The following is a 20,375-nucleotide window of genomic DNA, read 5'->3' on the forward strand; positions in this document are numbered from 1 at the left end:
TGCTAATGTTGCATATCAACGTAGGAGTGCAGTGATGCTGAGGAAGAAAGGAAAGTTTTACTGTCTGTTGCTAGGTGGGGCAGCAGAGGAACAGCACAGGAGTGGCGTCGTGATAAAAGCTGCTGTTGACTAACTATTCAGTAGCTAAAAACCCATGGAATTTGGATGAAGATATGAAATATTCACAGAATAGCCTTTGTCAGTGTGTGATTTTAGTGTCCTGTCTGTTGCAAAAAGAACACGGAGGGACACAGTCTACCAGTTTCTTGGAGCGTGGCAGAAGGTTTTTCTGCTTGAGAAGGAACTGAAGCAACTTACCTTAGATTTGCTTTAACAGGGATAAAAAAGATCAAGAACCAAAGGTGGAGGGTAAAAGTGAAGTATCAACACAGTGCTCCAAGGAGGAAAAAAAGAGGGCAAAAGAGGCAGAATTTGCACCTCCTGCCATTTCCTCAACTCTGTGAGTAGTCTTCAGGGCATGTTACCTGAGACGGGGAATGGCTTGAGTTACAGCAGTTTCTGAGCCACGGCTTTGTAAGGTTCAGTGGCAAACTGTTCTGATGAAATATAAAAAGCATTACAGTTGTCCATCCCCCCCAGCTCTCAGTACGAGTGCTTAATTTTGGGAGAAAAGAAACAAGGATGAATGTAAAGTAAACATATAGGAAGGGTGTTTTCCTTGTTTTGCTTTAAATTGGGAAGATGAATGCAAAATGCATTCAGTTTAGAAACTTTTGTCCCTTGTTAAAGTAGACCAGAGGAAACCAGGGGAAGGCAAAAGCCATGAACACAGTGTATATATGAGTTATTTGACAGCCTTTCTGCTACTATTTTACTTGGAAAAAAAGCCTGGTAAAACTAAAGTGTGATTCAAATAAGTTTTTGATCTACTTACACAGGCAGGATTTCAAAAATAAATTCTGTGCTTCTGTAGTAGTCCAAGATAATAAAGTTTAGAGTTTTTACAAGAACAGGGAAGAATTCAGTGGATTGGAAGAAAGGAAAACAGTGCCTATCTCAATTTTTAATATAGCAGGGGAGAATTAGACCACAAGTTTAGATAAAAAGTCAGTCTATTGTCATTTATTTAAGAAAACAAAACATCAAGTACCAGCTTTTTTGCTGCCTTTTTTTTTTTTTAAAGTCCAAAGAGATTGTTGCATAGTAATTGTTTTTAAAAAATATTGACAGTGTGACGAAGTCGCAAAGGAAGTCAGGAAGTGACTTTTCAGTTACCCACCACAGCGTTGAAGTTGATAATACTTCTGTGGACTGCTTTGGCATGCATATAGTTTTTTGGATTGGGATAGCGAAACACAAGAAAAAAAATCTCCTGGGCATGGTGTTCTGTTAGTATTTGAACACTGGTCAGGTTCTTGAATGTTTTTTTTTTTTTTCCCCTGTGTAAGCAGATGAGTAAAATTGCTCAGAATCCTACAAAGCATAGAGATAGATCCCAGTAGGTATTTCTCTGGGCTGTAGCTGATGAAGCACTGAGAGTTTGCTTTTTAGAAGTTTCTAAATACTTGTTAACAAAAGTTGCTAACAGTTGTTAGCAAAATTTCCATTCAGAGTCGTCCCAGACAGACGCGCTTCTCTTCTTGCTTATTGTAACAGCAAAACGGCTATTTGTGGATGCAGGCAGTGGCGGAGTGTACCTCTGAAAGCATTTTAAACAGTGTCTCTCTTGAGTGCGTGCTCCAGATTGATAAATGCACACTATCAGAGCAAACTCCCCTGTTACATGTAGAAGTGTTAAATTTTGAGGAGAGCTGGCTTGTGGCCAGCTCCAGCAATCTGCATTTGCCTTGTATTGTGATTGTGTGGACTTTAGTGATAGACAATTCCTTTTGGCTTTGCCCTCTAAATAGACAATGATGTAATTTGAATATATTTAATTATTCTGGAGATTTGATTTTTTTTAAAGGATCAGGTTTTATTGGAGCAGAATGGAAGACTAAATATTTTATCTTTAGATCTGTAAAAAAGTCCTGGAGAATCAGAGTTTTGGGACAAACTTGGATGTAGCAATATAACAGCTGTAGAGGAAAAAATGTTATTTAGGTGTAATCTGTATTTCTGACTCATGCAAGATGAGTTAGGATATCAAGTGTTATATATCTGTGCACAACATTGTAGCTTATCCAGTGTAAACAACTCTGAAAGAAGCAGTTGAAGCAAAATATTTTCTAGTAAGATGCGTACTGAAATTCAGATGTGGACAAATGTGTCTCGGTCTCTTCTGCTTAACTCCTTCGGAAAAGGTAAATAAGTCTGGATGCTGTTTTGCATTTATACTGTTTGGTTATGAATTTGGGACTAGATAATCTAGTAGTTAAACAAGGTGGTGTTATTGCAAATTGTAATCTTACTGTTACAATTCAGTGTTTTAATGAAAAATAATAATGTAACTCATGGGCTTGCATTTCTGGAGTAGAAAGTCAAATGTCGGGACCTGTGGAATGATTTTAATTGCATATTGCTAATTTTAGTGTATAAGTCTTCTGCATGAATGATTTTTTTTTTTCCTTTTTATTGTACAGAACTTTTCTGATGAGTTTTAGTGTTTTGCTAAATGGGCTGGCAGTAGTAATGGGTCCTTCAAAAGCTTTTCATCTTAGTGGTTTTTAACATTGAAAGGTGATGCTTCAGTAACCCATTAGTTGTTTTTTGTTTCTTGTTTAGTGTATATTTAACATATTTGCTCTTTAAAAGGAGGCGAGCAGGTGTCATAAGCTCGATTTGTAATTTTAAAGTTGCATTGATCTCTTTAACTGGTGAGTCTTTCCTTGTAGTAGGAGTAGTAGCAGCAGTGAATGTCCTGATTTTCCAAAATGCTTATTTCCCAGTGTGTGTGTGTGTGTGTATACATAAATATATGTTTAAAAAAAAACCAGGCCTGTGGATACTATGTACGTCAGCAAACCAGGTCAGAATAATCTGTAAGTGGGAATTAGCTGAGATTTCTGTTACTGTATGAGATGATGTGACATTCCTTCTGACCATTCAGAATTTGTATGAGTTAAACAAAGGATTATGTTGTTCTTAAAAGGGCAGAAATCTGTATATAAATTGAAGTTTTTGCTATAGTATGTGCTCAGAATTGCCGTTTCCTCAGGTAGGAAAGATACTGGAACTATTGAGGTTTTAAATTGCCGGGGGGGGTGGGGGTGGGTTTCCCCTCTGCAAAGCAACTGCTTCCCCAGCCTGGAACAAATGGTACAGTGTGTTTGCAGGCTGCTCGGGGAGAGAGTAGAGGGGTGGGGGCAGGGGTTTCCCCAGTGGTGGTCTCCTCTGCCCTCTGGTTGAGAGAAGTGAAGGGGCTCAGGCTGCTGGCACTGCCCTCTGAGGGATCTTGGCGTGTTCAGCACTAGTGATGGGTGCACGGGCCTTCCTGGGAAGCACAGATTGAGCAACACTGCTGTAAAACATCCTTTTGCATACCCATGTGGGTGGCCTGCTCGCACATCTTGTTGCCTATTAATTATTTTTTCTTAAATACACTTCTTCAGACCAGATGACTGCAATTGAGAAAGTTACTTGGGCATCAGTGTGTGTTTTGTTCTAAGACATAAGCTGTGGAATATTGCCTGTTGTGAAGAGACTCCAAGCTTATTTTGGCGCTCTCAAAAGGATTCAGGGAGAGCTGTTCGGAGAAACAACTCCACATACAATATGCCAAGCATTTTAAATAATAAGTGCTGTCCTGGCCTTTATAGAATGATGGAAATGCTGTGCAAGTGCTTTGGAAAAAAATGTGTTTTTCCTACTTGCTGCAAAGGATTGGTTTTTTTGGTTAGTGCTTTGCATACTGAAGTAACAGTATGTAGTACAGTATGTTACTGAAGCAAGCGTGTAGTAATGTGTATTACTGTAGTAACTTTTCCTTCTGTAAAGCATTATTGCATATTGCAGTATTATGTATTGCTGCTTCAGTCTGGAAAATAAATCCTGCTAGAGGAAGAATATTAAACTCAGTATGTAGTCTTAGCAGACCTGTGTTTACAGTAACAAACTAATCTTTCTTAGTCCTACAACTTGTGTAAGTTTGTTAGGTAGCAAATCCTTCTGTGTTGGAAAAAAAAAAAATAAATCTACCTATTGTGATGGTATTATAAAACAAAGTTAGCTAGACTGCCTGGTTAGTGACAATCTCCTTTTACAAGTCTCAGCACATTTCATTTGTGTTGGATGTGGTCTTTCCTCTTTTCTCTAGACTCTGTCATTATCTGAGCGTTGTCCTCCTAGCATTTCATTTTCTCTTACTCTATTCTACATTTATTTTTTTTTTCTCCTGCTTATGTTTTTTTTCCTCTCTGATTTTACAACTTGGACATGAGTGTTGCACTTTCTTTTCCTTCACTGTTACTTAATCCCAAGAGTAAATCTGTATGGTTTAGTGCTCTATAGCGTACAGTGGTATGCAAAGTAGTGTTTTTCCAGAAAAGTTTTGGGTTACAAAAGGATACAGGAGCTTGGAGATTGTCTATAGTGACAATAAAATACTGTGTAGAGAACCAGAGTGTGCTGGAGTGCTGGGAATGGGATAATATTGTTGTAAAGCTGCTCTGGTACCTCTTTAATGAGCAGAAGTCTGTCAGAGTCAGACTGCGCTAATGTCACTGTCCTGCTTCCAGTACTTGTTTAGCATCATTTTTATCTAGCTTGGCATTTTGGTCTTGTAGAAGAACTTTAGTGTTTTCTTCATAAAATTAATGGAAGATGACATTATAGTAGGATTTGTCATTGTCTGGGGCAGGATTCGGGACATATGGCAAATTCTGTACCTGTTCCTGCAGAGGTTTGTGCTGTGGCTCAGTCTTTGCAGCCACTCTCTTCCAAATCTCCAGGTGATGTATTTTACAACACTCAAAGCCTCTCTTGCACTTAACCTGTTGGTAAGAAGGCATGCTGTGCATCTCTTTTGAGTTTTAAGAATAACAGTCAAAGACAGAGTAGATCTTGAGTCGTCTCCCCCACTTCCACCTTCTTCACTTTCTCTGTCTTTTTTCCCCTGAAACTTAAGAATCATCATCTCTTCTGACAGTTTTCCTGGTTATCCCGGCCTCTCAGGCAGCAGCGAGGAAACAAATACAGCACATTTCATGTGTCTGTTTAATTTCAAGGTGCACTGACCTACCAAACTCAGTAGAGCAATTAAGCTACTTTGCTAAATCATTGACTAGTATGTGTGTGTATTCTTGAGTGTTGTTTATCATTATTTCATAGTTAAATTACCATGTTTCTGTCTTCCAGACTCCAGAGGAAATACTACACCATCTGCAAAACATCGTAGACTTTGGAAAACATGTCATGAAGCAGTTCTTTGGGGAGAACTATGTTCACCATGGGGTAAATGTTTTATTCTTAAAATAAATGGATTATGCATTGTAAACACTGCAGTGTTTTGGGGAACACTGAGTGCCAGTAACAGGAATTAATAGGGTTTGCAGATATTCCCGAGGAAGATGGATAGATATATACACACGCAGGCGCGCACGTACCCACACATGAAGCATTTGGATCAGAACAAAGATCCTGCTCTGTGCTGATGAGGTGATTGGATTGTACTGTGGTTTGAGCTATAATGAAAAGAATGGTCATTTCTTTGCCCTGCATAAGGTGAGAAGTGAGAGAGAGATTTTTAGACTAACTGCAAAACAAGGGGAGAAACCAGGTTCATGTGAGTTGTCCAGCTTTCTGTGCAGTCAGAGGTAACCTTTTTCCTTGCCACCCACTCTGTTCTTCAGGGTGGCCAGATCTAGTTAACATCAGAGATTTGAGTGGAAAAGTTATACCTTCTCCTGGAACTTGAGTTACACAATTCTGCCTTGGAAGGGTGGGTTGTGAGACATGGGACGGAATGAAATGGGACTTTTTCATTTGTGAAAAGGACAAAATGATGCGGGTTTCTTCATGCACATTAAACTTTTCACTGAAAATATTCTTTCTCATGCATTTATTTAAGTTGGTTTTTGGTTTTCGTAGTGGAGTAAGTATTGCATGTGATTGCAGGTACAGATCTTCATATAGATGGTAAATCAGAAGGAGAAGCTGCTGACTGTATAGTTCAGTATACTGTTGTTAATATCCTCTGAACTTTGGTATTCCATTTTAAGACCCCCAAACTAGATATTAATTTTTGTGTTGAAATATGTTTTCTTTTTTTTTTTAATAGGAAATTATTCAACTGCCTTTGGACTTCGTAAGACAGCTCTGTTTAAAAATTCAGCCAGAGAGGCCAGGTAAGTGCCAGGGATAGCATTAAAAAGGGGGCCTTCCTCAAGCTGTAAATAATTTTTCTATATTATAAAGTAAAAAAGCATCATACCTCAGAATATGAGGAAGCTTTTTTTTATGTTTAGACAATGACAAGTTGAAAATTTGTTGTGAAGAAATGGGCGCGTTCTAGAATTGAAAGTTGCATCTGATATTAGTTTCATCAGATTGGGGAAAGAGATCCTCTCTAAGCCTGTGTTTGTTAATTCTTGAACAAGCTTGCAACTTGCTGCGAAGTCCTTTACAAAGGGAGGTGGAAGATGTGTCCCAAAATAATTGTTTTGATTCCATCAGTTTCTTCTCCTGGACTGTGCAGCAGGGCTTTGGAAGGAAGATAGCTTCAGAAACTCCACACTGAATTGTCTTGTTTTCAATGTTAGTATTTCGCTTGGGGCTAAGCATCTTCTGAGTCATAGCACTCAAGCTGTGTGCAACTTAACATTCCAGCTTTTCATGTCTCTTCCTGAGAGCTGGGCATCTCTCATTGCAAGGGGTTGCAGTGTTACAGGCTGTGCTGCCTTTAATGAGCACGTCCAGGATATGGGGCTGTGCTTGATTTCTCCCGAATCTTACATGGTGTGCTGGGTTCCCCATGCAGAGGTGAAGAGCAAGTACGTTTTTCTAGTCCCCTTGGATGGGGTGGGGATTGAAGGGGACAAGTGTGTGGGGTAAGGGTGCACTGACGTTGTGAAACCTTTTGGAACATGCTGTAAGTCTTGAAGTTTGGCAGTTTCTGGTGTATTCTGTGTGAGGTGAAGCACTACAGAATTTGGTGTCAGTTGTTCTTAGCAACACTTGGGTGCATCGTTCTTCATATGTGGCTAAAAGTACAGGCAGGTGTAAGCTCTAAAATGGACAGAGAAGATGTTCCTCATGGCATGTTCATCTTGTGTTCTCAAACGTTCTTGAAAACAGCCAGAAAAACCTGCTTTAGCAAAGTTCCTTGAAGAAAAATGTGGTATTAAATCTAAGTACTGTAGCCAGTACTTTGATGCCTTTGATCTAGGAAAAAATGGAATTAATTTACATATAGTGAGCAGTGGACACACTACTGCTGACTTGTCCTTACCTTTTTGAGAAACAGTTTCACAGTGCCAGAAACCAGCAAGGAAAGTAAGTAGTGTCTAATAAAAGTTACAGAATCAATGATACTCTGGTAGAAGTGAATGATAGAATTTATTTTTATTTCTTAAAGTTAAATTTTTTGTGTCCGCAGCTCCTGGGGATTTCTTCAGAGGAAGAAATGGTTGGGAGGAGCTGTCCAAGTGCTTTACAACAGCAAATCTCACTGTTCATTTTTAACAGGAATTTCTTTTTAAACCTCAAGGAAAGAATTTCCTTTAATATTACCTTTCACATAAGCCTGTCTAACTTATGAAGGAACTTCTCTAAAAGTTCAGATTTCTGGGTCTGTCTGATTTGGCAAGTGGCTTTCAGCTGAACGTGGATGTACTTTTGCTTAAGTTTGGGAAAAGAAAACAAACCCCAGCATTTTGTTGGAGAAAGGAGGTTTATTCTTGCTCATGCTAGTGAAGTACAGCATGGAATTGCAGGCTGATGTCTAATGAGGCTTCTGTTTCTGAGATTTTTTTTTTCTATTGCAATATATTTTTCAAAATGGACATTTTTCTTAGCAATGGAAACTATAACAGAGCATATGTATCCTGTATGTCTCTTTAGTAACACAGGTATTTGAAAATCTAGGTGTGTATGTTTTTGTTAAATTTGAATTAAATCTTGCAGACCTTTCTCTGTGCCAAAGGATGCGTGTGGAGGGAGGTTATTTAAAGGCTTTATCTACATAATGCCTCTTCATCTTAGTCTGAAGCCATTTTGCTACTTCACTTCTTCTCAGGATTATATTAAAAAAAAATGCTATTTTTAAAAGGGTGGCCTTAGCGGAGGAAATTCTTGTTTTAAGTTGTGAGCTTGTGAGGAGGGGTAAGCTAACTTTTGTTCCTTCTATGTTCCTCTTCTTTATTATTTTGATGTAAACACTGGAATGGCTAGGAAGAGACTACATACAGACTAAGGAGTTGAGCGAAGCCACTTGCAGGTTCTGTTTAGATTTATACTTTCTCCCAAACTTCGGAATAATTTATGATATTCCTGCTAGTTTTCACAGATTCTTCTTGACTAGACTGAGGGGTGGTAGTTCATGCAGTTTTACTAAGCAAACATGAGGTCACGTCTTTGAATGCAGTCGTAAGTCTCTTTACCTTTTGTCAGCCAATTGAATGCGCTCCCTTCCTGTGTCAGGCCTCACTGACGCCTCTCTTGGGTCAAGCTGGGAGCTGGCCAGTAAAAGCAGCTTTTGAGGCACTCTATGTGCCTATGACAGTTTTGAGGAAACTGGAAACACGTCTTGATAATGGGGAGGGCGAATTTATGCAAATGCATAATTGGCTAAAGCCTGCTAAACTGTGTCCTGTCTTTCTAAGTTTGCTCCCACCCCCCACCCCATCTGGTGGACAAGACAACTGCAGAGTAAAATAAACATCCACACACCTAACTTTCTTGCTTGTGGTATGTGTTTTGTTTTCCCCAGAGTCTCGCTGTGATAAAGATATGGACACTCTTAGTGGTTATGCAATGTGCCTTCCTAATCTTACCAGGCTGCAGACCTATCGTTTTGTGGAACACCGGCCAATCCTCTGCATAGAGATTAAGGTAATTGAATAGGAGAAGATCCTTCTGGGGGTTTTGTTTGCATTTTTAAAGTACATACTGACCAGAGCAGTTTCAAAGCAATGCAGCAGTGGGCTAAGGCAGAGCTCACCGCTTTCACTGTGACCCATAGGATGAAATACGCCCCTCCCTCTTCCAATTCCTGATCTTTCAAAACTTGAGAAATTCCCAGGTGTTACTGGGCTTTTTTGTAGGCCACAGCAGTTTCGTGTGTCCTTATTTCCTAAGTGAGGACTCTGAAATAACTGGGAATAATATACAGGTTTTAAGCATTGAATGTTGACTGTTTTTTTTTTTTTTTTTTTTTTTCCTTTAACTGGAAAGATTTGCATATTGTGTACCCTTATATTTCTATAAAGAAATACATTTATATTTATAATCTTGTTTGTTTGTTTGTTTTAGCCAAAGTGTGGCTTCATTCCTTTTTCCAGCCATGTTTCACAGGAGATAAAGCACAAGGTGTGCCGTTACTGTATGCATCAGCATCTAAAGGTAATTTTTTTTCGTCATCCTGCTTTCCTTTGACTGTACTGTGCTTTATTTGCTATTCCAGTCTTGCTTTCCTGTTGAAACTCGCTTAAATTTCTGATATGACTAAAGAGTAGGTGGATACACATTGGAGTTGTTTTGTGTGAATCTGGTGAGAGATGGAACAAGTTCTGTGGGAAGCTGGAAGCAAACATACAATATTAGTCTTTGAGGACTATTAATGCTGTTAATTGGGTAAACGCCAATGTCAAATTTTCTTTCAATTACAGCTCACCAAATGCATGGTGGCATTCTGTAACTTATAACAGCATGGAACACACACACCAAATTCATTTGACTAATGTCTGTTACGAATCTGAAATCGCGTAACTGTGCCTTACTGTAATTGAACGTTACCTTTCTCCATGCTTTCCACTTGTGAATGCAATTTGAATGACGAGCTAAACATGAGTAGGAGGACCCATAGTAGTCATGAATTTTACATTCAAAGGGTTTTAAATGTCATCAGACCTCTGAAGACAGGATGTTAGTGCCACACACCTGACTGTTAAAGTAACTGAGAGTAGTTATTCCAGAAAGAGTGATTAACAGCAGTGGTGTGGGTTTTCAACAGGTAGCAAACGGAAAATGGAAGCGACCAAGTAAATATTGCCCATTGGATCTCTTCTCAGGGTAAGTGTGTAACTTGATTCTGTGTTTTTGCCCCAAAATTTGTGTTACCGATTTCTTTCTCAGATTACTTTGACTTTTGGTGTAGTATTAAGGATGATCAAAGCCTGCTTGTCTGACTTTTACAGTGAGATTTCTGGTTCTATATACCTCCTTACACCTATTTCAGAAATCACGAGTTGCTTATTGATGTACCAGTGCCTTTTGCTACATAACATTAAACCTAAGAGCTGTTTAGATTACTCAGATTTGAATTTCTAATTGTGAACAGTCATTTTGTCTTTGCACTGACTTCAGCATGAGTAACATTCTTAATGGGTGTGTTCACTTCAGGTGCCCAGTTCGGATTCCACAGAGCCCTCTAGGCTTGGGTGTAAACATTCTAAAGACTCTGAGAAAACATTCTTGGATTTTATTTTTTTTTTCCCCCTAGAAATAAACAGAGAATGCACTTTGCTCTGAAGAGCTTATTACAGGAGGCACAGAACAACTTGAAAATATTTAAGGTAAACAATCAAATCTCTCTCCTTGCTTTTTTTGTCTTGGCTTTTAAACAATTTGACTTCAGCATCTGAACAGTCAAGATCCTAACCAGCACCATCACTATTGGATGCCACCAAAAGGAGAAAAGAGGAAAATTCTTAGTTAGATTTCAAGTTAGGACAGGTAAGTAATAATTTCCCAGAAGTAATTAGTCTGAAAGAATTGCCAAGGAACAACTAATAGAAAAGGACTTCTAAAGATGACCAAAGTTTTAAAACTTTATGTGCTTATTCAGGAGAAAGAAGATCAAGAACTTTGTATGTTGCTGCAGGTATTTTTTTCAATTACTGTTACAGCATTCATGAAGGCCAAATGCACAGCATGCCTCACTGAGGAAATTAATGCCATAGAAAAGGCAACTTTTTATGTAGGAAAAATACAAAGTAGTAACTGATGGCTTATGCAGATTTTCAGATTAATTCTAGGAAATAAGATTCTTTTACAATTTATTTCCAATATTAAACCAAGTATTTGAATAACTTAAACTTGTATGAACTGTCTTATTTTTTCTATTAGTACAGGCAACTGTCACACCTTTTCTGTCCCTTTTTATGGCTTTCCCTTTTCTAATCTGGCTATAAAGAAGGTTGTTTCACATGCTACTTTTTCACTATTGACATTATTCAGAAAGAAGTGATAGGACAATGTGCTAAGTATCAGTTCACTTTTATTGTTCTAATTACCTACAATTGATTAAGTTGAGAAAGTAGCACTTGATTTAAATGGGCTTTTTGGTCCTAATTCAAAGGTTGTTACCTGTGGTATCTGATTAAACTTAAGAGGGCAAATTTGTAAGAGATTGGGAATGCATGTACTTGTATGCAGACTGTTAATAACATTTTTCTGTGCTATCTGTCTTAAAATACTAAATCTGATGCTTTGATTAACTAAGTACGAATAACTGGATTTCATGAAGTGCCTAATTTTTTTTTTTCTCATTTGCAGAATGGGGAGCTAATTTATGGCTGTAAAGATGATCAGGACTGTGTGTCTGACTGGAACGAACTTGCTTGTCACTTAAAACCTTTCTTTTTTCCTTCCAATGGGTTGGTCAGTGGGCCGCACTGTACAAGGACAATTGTTAAAGAACTAATCCATGTTATAACTATGACGCTACTAAGTAGTACTGATGCCTGCAGGGCAGGTGATATGAAGACAGTTCCTGTTTCACAAGGAAGAAGCTACTGTGAAGCAAGTGCTTTCAATAAGGAGCTAGTAAGAAACGGTAAGAAATAATTTCTTGAGCGTTGTCAGTAATTAACTGTTATCATGTAATGATTGAGATCTTTGCCTCTTGTTTGCTGTTTAATACCAATGTGGGAATGGAAACAGTGGAGTTTTAGTGACATTTAAAAAATGAGTTCTGAGCTGCATAACTGCTAGATAAGTGTTTTTAATATGACCTTGTAGTGAGCAGTTTTAGTGCTGTACCTAATGACAGGGGTAAAAATCAATTCAGAAGGTGAAGAAAAAAAAAGGAAGAAAATACCAGGTTGAGCTGATATAAATTCCCCACTTGTTTGAAATACCTACAATGGTTATGTTGTGTGTGATGAAGTCTGGCTGCTTTGGTTGGTTTGTTACATGACACCTGTTTCTTGCCTTGCCCTGCTCCTCCTGTCAGCCCTTGCCAGCCAGGGTGTAGCTCATTTTCTTTTCTTCTACTACTCCACTCCTGGTAGAGAGAAAGGTACAAATACTGGAGGGAAAAGGAATGGGAAGTGAGAGTTGGACAACTAAATAACATTAATTCCTCAGTGCCTAAGTTTTGTAAAGCTCTGATTATTCAAGATGCTGCTAGGTATCCTAATTACACAAACAACTTTTTGAGGAAGAGCTTTTCTTACTCTTTTTGAGGAAGAGCTTTTTCATTGCCGCTTGGTTTTGTTGTATTGTGTTGGCAAAAGAACTATCTTACAGAAATGATAGCAAATACAAATCTGTTTATACTATATTAAAAAGACGTGATATCTGAAATGCTAAATGACTTTCTGGGAACAGTTCATACTGTTGAAAGTGAATTTGTGGTGACTTCAAACTCATACAAAAAATTTCTCTTCTAGACTCAGAGAAGTAGATTGCAATGGAAGTGTGTGGGTTTTGGTGTGTTGTTTTTTGGTTGGTGGTTGGTTTTGTGTTTTTTTTTTTTTTTTCAGTAATTTGTAGAGTGGTATACCAAGTGTTTTATTCTGCAGTCAAATATGTGCTGTTTAAATGTGCAGGTTAGTACATGCACCTGGCACATCAGTGTTTGGAACTGAAGTGTTCTGGATGACACTGGTGTCTGCCTTATTTGAAAATACATTTTCTTCTAGGTAAACATAAATTGGAAAGCTCTGGTTTACCGAGGGGTTGTCTCCTTTATAAAACCCTTCAGGCTCAGATGCTTGACACGCTGGATATTGAAGGACTCTATCCTTTGTACAGTAGAGTTGAGCAGTACTTAGAGGAATTTCCTGAAGAGAGGTAAGACTTGATGGCTTTTCTTTCCAGTTCTCATTAAGTAGGTACACGGACAAGACTGGCTCTATGCAGACACGACCATTTGTTCTCCCTTGTTGTATTGTGTACACCCTTCCTTTATGATACTGCATATTCTGAATTTCTAATTTGAAATGCCAGATAACATAAAAGATGAGTTTTATTGTTAAAAGTTTTGTTGCCAGTCACTTTGACCTGAATTTTTAAGTAATGATTATGGGAAGTTCACAACAGGATAAGAGAGAAAAATGCCTTGTTCCTTAGTAGTGGAGGTTGTATATTTGAGGAAAGGTACAGTAAAACAGATGGTTGGTTTCTCCTGCGTTCAGTACCTGCAGAGCTAGGGCTATGGCTGCAGTAACTCAAGTCTGTATTGGCCTACCTAAACCTGCCCTTTAAAACCCCAAATTTGATATTCAGCAGCAATCCAGCCTGTGCCTGCAAGATCTTACAGAAGGTGTGAATCTGCTATTGCCCAGCCTGCCCTCGTTGCGTGATAATGGCTCCAAAGGCTGTATTGTAACCCACAAGTGATCAAATCATACTTGAGGCACAAGAATCTTCAGCTTATGGTGTTTCTTGCCCGTGAAGAAATACTGGGCATTGCAAGCAGCTACATTTGTTCTCAACTAAAGCTTCTTAGTTGTAACAATAATTGCTATAAAAAGCCTTGATTTGGATGCTGCTGCATTGTCGGGCTGTAACTTGCCCCTGTAATTCTGCCGTTGCTCACACGAGGGCACTCTGGCTTCACTTGCAAGACATTGCTGCCTGTGCTCCTTCAGCTCTTTGGACTCCTCTTGGAGTTGAAGGGTTATTTTATGGACAACGGTTTGGCCTTCAGTTCTGCTTAAATCTTGCAGTGTGGCTTACTTGTATATTTATACATTCAACAAATAATTAGAAAGTGTATTCTTTCATCTGTGGGGTGTTTGCATGCTGTAAACCCCACTTTTACGCATTCAGCTTTTCAGGTATTTAACATGGGAAGGAAGGTGGCCAAATAATCCCTCCCTTTGCTGGCACACATCATGAAGCTGGGGGCAGAGCAGGGCCTTGTCAGATAAGTGTGTACCCCCAATGTTTTCAGCCAGGCTTCTGGGAGCTCCTGCAAGCTGTCATAGATTTTGAAACTTACCCATTTTTCAAAAAAATACTGTTCTTGTGGTGATATGCAGGTGGCAGTGGATTAAGAATGATTTGTCTTTTAAAAAACCCAACCCAAATCCTAAGCAGTAGGAAATCTTGAGTGATATGAGAATAATGGGGACTGGTCATGGTGTTAGTTAGATCTCCAAGTATTAACCTGTTGCCATTTTTATTGGTGTTATTGTTGGTTTCTTCTAATCTGAGTATCTGGGCTGCTGAAGAAAGATCTCACTGAAAAACAGTAAATCATCTTGCCTGTCAGTAAATCTTTTAAAATTTATTTAGAAGTACGTTACAGATAGATGGACCTTACAATGAAGCATTTTATGAGAAGCTGCTAGATCTTTCAACTGAAGATGATGGGACAGTAGCATTTGCGTTAACAAAGGTACTTTTCCTGTGCATGTTGCTGGAGCTTATTTAGTCTGTCAATTTTAATAAACACCTGTCTCACTGGATAGTGTGTTAGCATCACCGCTGGCTGAGAGGTTGGTATGGTTAAAGTTCTTAATTGTGATAGAGTGTACCTTTACGGCAGAAGCAGTTAAAACCAAACAAGTTTAGCACCAGTTCTTGAGAGAAGAATAAAGCTGGTTATTTCTTTCTAGACTGAGGAAGCATTTATTATTTGCATGAACTGGTGCTGTTTTGGCCTTCAAGAAAAGTAGCTGTAGGAAATAAACATGATTCTTACACAGGATGCTGTAAAACCACTTGGTCCTGCTAACTAACTGTTATAGAGATAATTTCCAGCTCTTAAAGTACTAATATACTGACTATACTAATGCCTTTACTAAAGAATACTGTTCTTTATAAAAGGCAAACACAAATACAAGAGAAAATTTATGTTATTTTTATGTTGTATAGGTGCAGCAGTACAGAATAGCAATGACTGCTAAAGATTGCTCCATCATGATTGCCCTTTCACCCTGTCTACAAGATGAATGGTAAGAGAGACCTGCTTTTGAATGACTCCTCGGTTAGAAATTGAAGATGTGTTTCCATGGTTCAGTCAATTCAAGTAACTTTAAAAAAGTGTGGCGGGCTTTTTGGAGGGGGGGGTGGGGGTGTGTCCGAATACTTGGCTGTGAGCATATTAGTAAGGTAGAGTTCTCACTTAAGACGTTTAGGACAAATGTCTGTTTCTGAAGAGCTTTAAGTTGGTAAAAAGGGTGAAGGTTTTTATATTTACGCCCTTCTTGAAATTTGAATTGATGACTGTTCATAGTAGATGTACGTGGTTTTAACTAGGTACAATTACTCTCCCTTGGTGTCCTCATATGAGAGATTTTTCAAGATGAGTTGCCTTTAACTGCCTAATTAGAATAAAACCAAGGCAATAATCAAGAGGTGACATCTTTCACTGTAGGGCAGGAGGCTTTGCCACAATATTACCTATTTTGACTTGTGTCAGCAATAATAGTCTGCTCTTATGTAGAGGGGTTTGCTTTACCAAAGCCTTGTTATATTAGAGAATGTTGTTTCCTGTGTTTGCCCTGCAGTTCTGAATAAAATGTTGATGATGGAGATGACTTGTGCAATGGCTGACTTAATATTAAGCCCTCCATCCTTCAGTATGCTTGGACACTAGTTCTGATACTAAATTTGTATTACCTTGAACTTAAGTAGGAGCTGCAGTGATTCTTTCTGCTTCTGGTAGCTAATAAGGCTGTGGCTTTGTGCGCATACCACCTAGAAACAGACTAGACTGACTAAATACAAAGAGACAGTAATTGAGAGTAATATTTTGACTTAAGCCATGTGGAAGCTGAAAGGGAAACAACAGGAAGATGTGCCAGCAAGTTCACTTTAAGACTAGTGAAGCTATAGTTTCCCAAGAGCTACGTTAGCTGAAGTTTATTTTCTTAGGCTCCCATGAAAATTCCAAGATAAACATTAGAGTCACTTTTGCAAGGGGACTTGGGATACACAAATGAAAAATGTTAGTTTCAGTGACTCAGATGTGCAATATGGTTTTCTTTTCCAGCTCTGAGCAAAGACCTGTGGTACTAACATCCAAATCAAGATTCACCTTTTCTGTTTCTGTCCTGGACCTTGATCTAAAACCATATGAAAGCATTCCTCACCAGTACAAACTTGATGGCAAGATAGTAAACTATTATTTGAAGAATGTACAGGCCAAAGATGACCCAGTTATGTCCAATCTCTTCAAGGAGAATGAAGACTGCACATTAGTTCTCCATAAAGTGTAACTGTTTCCTTAAGGTTATTTTTATTCAAACACATTAGAAAGTGAAAGATTAATGGAATACAATTATGGTGATTTTTTTTCTTTTCTATTGTGTTCAGTGCATTTTTCAGCTGTGAATGTTTTTGCTTTAAGAAATGATTTCTAATTGGTATGCCTTTTCAAAGACATGGAATAGCACTAAACCACGCATTTGCTATATAACCTTAATGAATGTATTTAATAGGACAGAACAGATAATGTGCCATACCTTGGAACTAGAGGACAGATCAAATTAATACTAAAAGTCTACTTCCTTAGAATGGAAAGAGCACAGAACTAAAGGTTTCCTGAAGTATTGCACTAACATAGAAAACCTAATTACTAACAAGAGAAATGCCTTGGAGCTACTGCTTTGAGTCTCACTCATGCCTACTAGGAAGAGGGAATGCTCTGACAAAACCCCATCTAAAACTTTAGCATTAAGTCCACTGAAAATACAACTGAAGTGGCTACTCAAGTGTTACTGATCTATGAAACTACCATGTTACTGCAGAACACTTTTCAGTACTAATGCATGAGATTAAGAACACCACACTGCCTCCAGAAGGTTTGTGATCACCTTGTATCTACCTAAAGCTTCTGAAACTAAGTGAAGAGGGTTAAAGGTAAGCGTCTTTGAGTCTTATGTGATAGCTGGGCTTAACTCATCTGACATACTGGTCTTTTATTTTCTATACATTATATGCTGCTATTGAAGGTGAAACCACAGCTCGCTCTTACCTAACTTAAACGGAGCTATAAGAATAATATATTCCGAGTTTTACAGATTATTTCAGGTCTTTCGGATTGTGTCAAATGTTGGCATTATTTCACTGATACCGCACACGCGTGAGCAGCTGCTTTCAGGCTCGTTCATTTTAAGGGACACAGAAGAAAGGTGACAGTATCTGATTTTCTGTGCTGAAGCTGCAGGGGCTCACTTTCTCATGATGAGTACTGGAGCTAAGCTTGTGTCGCTCTTGAGCAATTTAATGATGGTTTTACTTTGTAAACATCGGTATGGGCAGCTGAAGTCTTGTGAGATGTTGGAGTAAAAGCCATCCTCAAGGAAAATCCTGAGTTGGAGACTGAGGATATATTCAAAACTGAGGGTAGTATGATAAAATCTACAGCTGCTTTTCCCATACACTTGGGGGATTACACACCCTGAAATGCGCAGAGATATGCTAGTCAAGCTACAGTGAACTGCTGTTACCTGGATACAGTGTGTGCTTACTGGTAATGTTTTTCAGAATAGTGTAGGTTAACATTTTAAAAAATATATTCATATTGGGATCTTGGTGTAATGTTTGAGTTGTTCCATTTTACCTGAAATTCAAAAAGCAAAAGCAGAAACCCTTGTATATTGGCACAACTCAAGGAAGAAATAGGAAATGGAGAGTAACACCACTCGCACAGCAACAGAGCTCTGCTGTGAGCTGTGACCCATGTTAGCAGTCTCTTGTATTCCACTTCCAGGTGACAGTGTGCCTTTCTGGGATAGGGTTGTGGGCTGCTCTCACTGAAATGTGATACTTCAGCAGTGCCATCAGCTGGTAGTAGGCAGTGGTAATAACCCCTTCTTTCCAAAGAAAATCTGGGAGGAAAGGGAGCTATTGTTAAATCCAGAAATCCTCCAGCTGTTAGACAAGGGGAGGAAGGAAGGACTATCCATGGCTGGAAAGTTGCAGGTTTTTATGCTGTAACTTTACACACATACGAAATGTGTGTAAATAGAAATGTATGTGCTGATTGAACAGTTTCATTTTCATGCAAGAAGGAGATAAAGATGAACTAAACGAAAGGTTACACAAAACTAGCTAAACCAGTAACATGTCAGTGGATAAAATAGCTTGTCTACTGGATTCCAAACTTGAAATCAGTCTGCCTTACATCTAACAAGGTATTTTATTACAGAGTTGCTGTTCATCAAAACTTAATCTCTGGCATTGCTCAGCTGTAGATTCTGACCAAAACCAATCCAGCCTGTCAGTTTTTCCTGACCTACCAGAACAGTAGGAGACTATCTCAGTGATCAAATAGTGGATTCTTAACATTATGGTATTATAAACTTATGGTTGCCTTAGTTCTTGATTTCTCCACCTATTTCACCATTGCTATAAAATATTTTTGTCATAACTTAGAAATGAAGCGGGCAGCTATACTGCTTATATGGTTAGAGCAGCTGCGGACTTGAAAAGGAAGTCTCCTAATATTACTTGAGGGGCCACAGTTAGTTGGTGATTTTGGCCCCTTTGTTCCAGGACCAACAACTGTTGCTCTCTACCTGAGAAGGACATGGCTTACAATCACATTGGTTTGGTTTGGATAAGGTGGTTTGGTTCTGCTAACTAGTGCAGAGCAGGAGCTCTCTGGAAAAATGCTGAGAGCTCACAAGTAAGTTAATGGTACATCTGATGGAAGGGAAGGAAGATTACAAGGCATCTGTCTAATCTGTTTTGTTTCTTCAGGGATGAATACATGAAATGTGATGCTTTTGTAACGTGTTACCTACTAGAATTTCCTCCTAGAATTAGGAAATCAAAACAAAGCACTGCAGTGAGCAGTAGTTAACTCGTCCATCTCTCTTTACAGAAGTGTAATGGTCCTTTCTTGTTTAGTTTAATGCTGTCTCAACACTTACATCGTGGAAAAAAGTTACTTCATAGAGTTACCCCTCCCCCCTTTTTTTAAAGCATAGTATGTCTTTGAAATCTTCAAATTGTCTACTTCCACCCTAATTTAATGAGAAAGCTATTTAACTCTTTGTTCTAGGAGTCTCTTACTGTTCTCTTGTCATTTTAAAATCACTGTACTTTTAAAGAGCTGTGAAATGAAATGGATTTTTATGGACTTGATTTTGACAGTGCATGATCTTTTAACACTTTCCAGGTATCTAGAAAATGTTAAGAAGATAAACCACTCTGGTACATTAATGATTCAGAAAGATAAATTTATAATGGAATCACTCTGTACATGTAACTATTTTATTTGGCATTTTTGTATTTAAATGGCTGTATTTATTTTCATGTCATGACAATTTATATATAACGTGCCATAATTGTACAGATAGCATGTTTTATGAGTATGGTTTCTAAATGGAAAATAACTTAATGTTTATATTCAATAAAATTATAGACTGTGTAACACAATATCTTAATTAAAACTACTTTTGAAATTGCTACCTGTTGTAAGTCATGCTGCTATTCATTTTTCCAAGCCAACCACTTTGATCAGATTCTCGAGAGCTGCCTCAATCCCAAACAGAAGCAGCATGCTTCGGAAGCAGGCGGGTGCATTTTCAATAGTTGCCATCTTCTGCTCCAAGACTGCAAGAAAAATGTAACAATGAACATTATTTTCAAACAGTTGCACTATTAACTGAAAGTAGCTGTCAGCATTGTATTTTTGGATAAAACAGGTTACCTGCTGTCTGGAAGATGAAGACATACTTGTTTTTGTAAGCCCTTTTAAATTATACAAGAGGTGAAGCTTAGCTGCTTGCTAAACTGGGCTTTGTTTGCCTGGTTGGGCTCTGCAAAGATGTATTTCCTTTTTGTCTAAAGAGAGAGATGTATGTTGGGCAAAGAAGGGGACAGGCATTCTACTCAAAAACTCAGAAATGGTCTCTGGAGTGAATGATGTTACCTTGCTCTGGTACTTTAGTCAGAAGGTCCAGAACAGGCGTAGTTCTCCCTTCTTCATCTATATGTATCTTCCAGACAATCATTAATTCAAACCTGTATCATGTGCACAGAAAAGTTAGTTAGGTGTTAACTAGGCAACTGTCTTAAAGATCTTTAAAGGTTTCTTCAAAGCAGAAAGTACAGTATTGGGAGGTTCATGG

At 38.4% G+C, this 20,375-nt stretch overlaps 2 protein-coding genes across 5 annotated transcripts in view; one reads left to right on the forward strand and one right to left on the reverse strand.

Moving 5' to 3' along the window:
• IPPK (inositol-pentakisphosphate 2-kinase) overlaps window positions 1–19,147 on the forward strand; it is a 35,100-nt gene extending 15,953 nt beyond the window's left edge. For both annotated transcript variants that reach the window (XM_075052747.1, XM_075052748.1), the window contains exons 3-13: window positions 5,257–5,352; window positions 6,179–6,245; window positions 8,828–8,949; window positions 9,370–9,459; window positions 10,070–10,128; window positions 10,559–10,631; window positions 11,614–11,893; window positions 12,984–13,134; window positions 14,584–14,686; window positions 15,166–15,245; window positions 16,286–19,147. In XM_075052747.1, the coding sequence (XP_074908848.1) occupies window positions 5,257–5,352; window positions 6,179–6,245; window positions 8,828–8,949; window positions 9,370–9,459; window positions 10,070–10,128; window positions 10,559–10,631; window positions 11,614–11,893; window positions 12,984–13,134; window positions 14,584–14,686; window positions 15,166–15,245; window positions 16,286–16,511 (1,347 nt within the window). In that variant the 3' untranslated portion in view covers window positions 16,512–19,147. The remainder of the gene's footprint in view (window positions 1–5,256; window positions 5,353–6,178; window positions 6,246–8,827; window positions 8,950–9,369; window positions 9,460–10,069; window positions 10,129–10,558; window positions 10,632–11,613; window positions 11,894–12,983; window positions 13,135–14,583; window positions 14,687–15,165; window positions 15,246–16,285) is intronic.
• Window positions 19,148–19,168: 21 nt separating this feature from the next.
• The window catches only part of CENPP (centromere protein P), a 153,832-nt gene continuing 152,625 nt past the window's right edge, over window positions 19,169–20,375 (reverse strand). For 2 of the 3 annotated variants that reach the window (XM_075052768.1, XM_075052769.1), the window contains exons 9-10: window positions 20,177–20,268; window positions 19,169–19,857 (exon numbers count right to left, since the gene is read on the reverse strand). In XM_075052768.1, the coding sequence (XP_074908869.1) occupies window positions 19,736–19,857; window positions 20,177–20,268 (214 nt within the window). In that variant the 3' untranslated portion in view covers window positions 19,169–19,735. Of the gene's footprint in view, window positions 19,858–19,954; window positions 20,089–20,176; window positions 20,269–20,375 lie in introns of all 3 variants that reach the window. The other variant, XR_012653817.1, reaches the window with a different exon arrangement.

Source organism: Buteo buteo, chromosome 21, assembly GCF_964188355.1.
Source record: "Buteo buteo chromosome 21, bButBut1.hap1.1, whole genome shotgun sequence".
Lineage (NCBI taxonomy): Eukaryota > Metazoa > Chordata > Aves > Accipitriformes > Accipitridae > Buteo > Buteo buteo.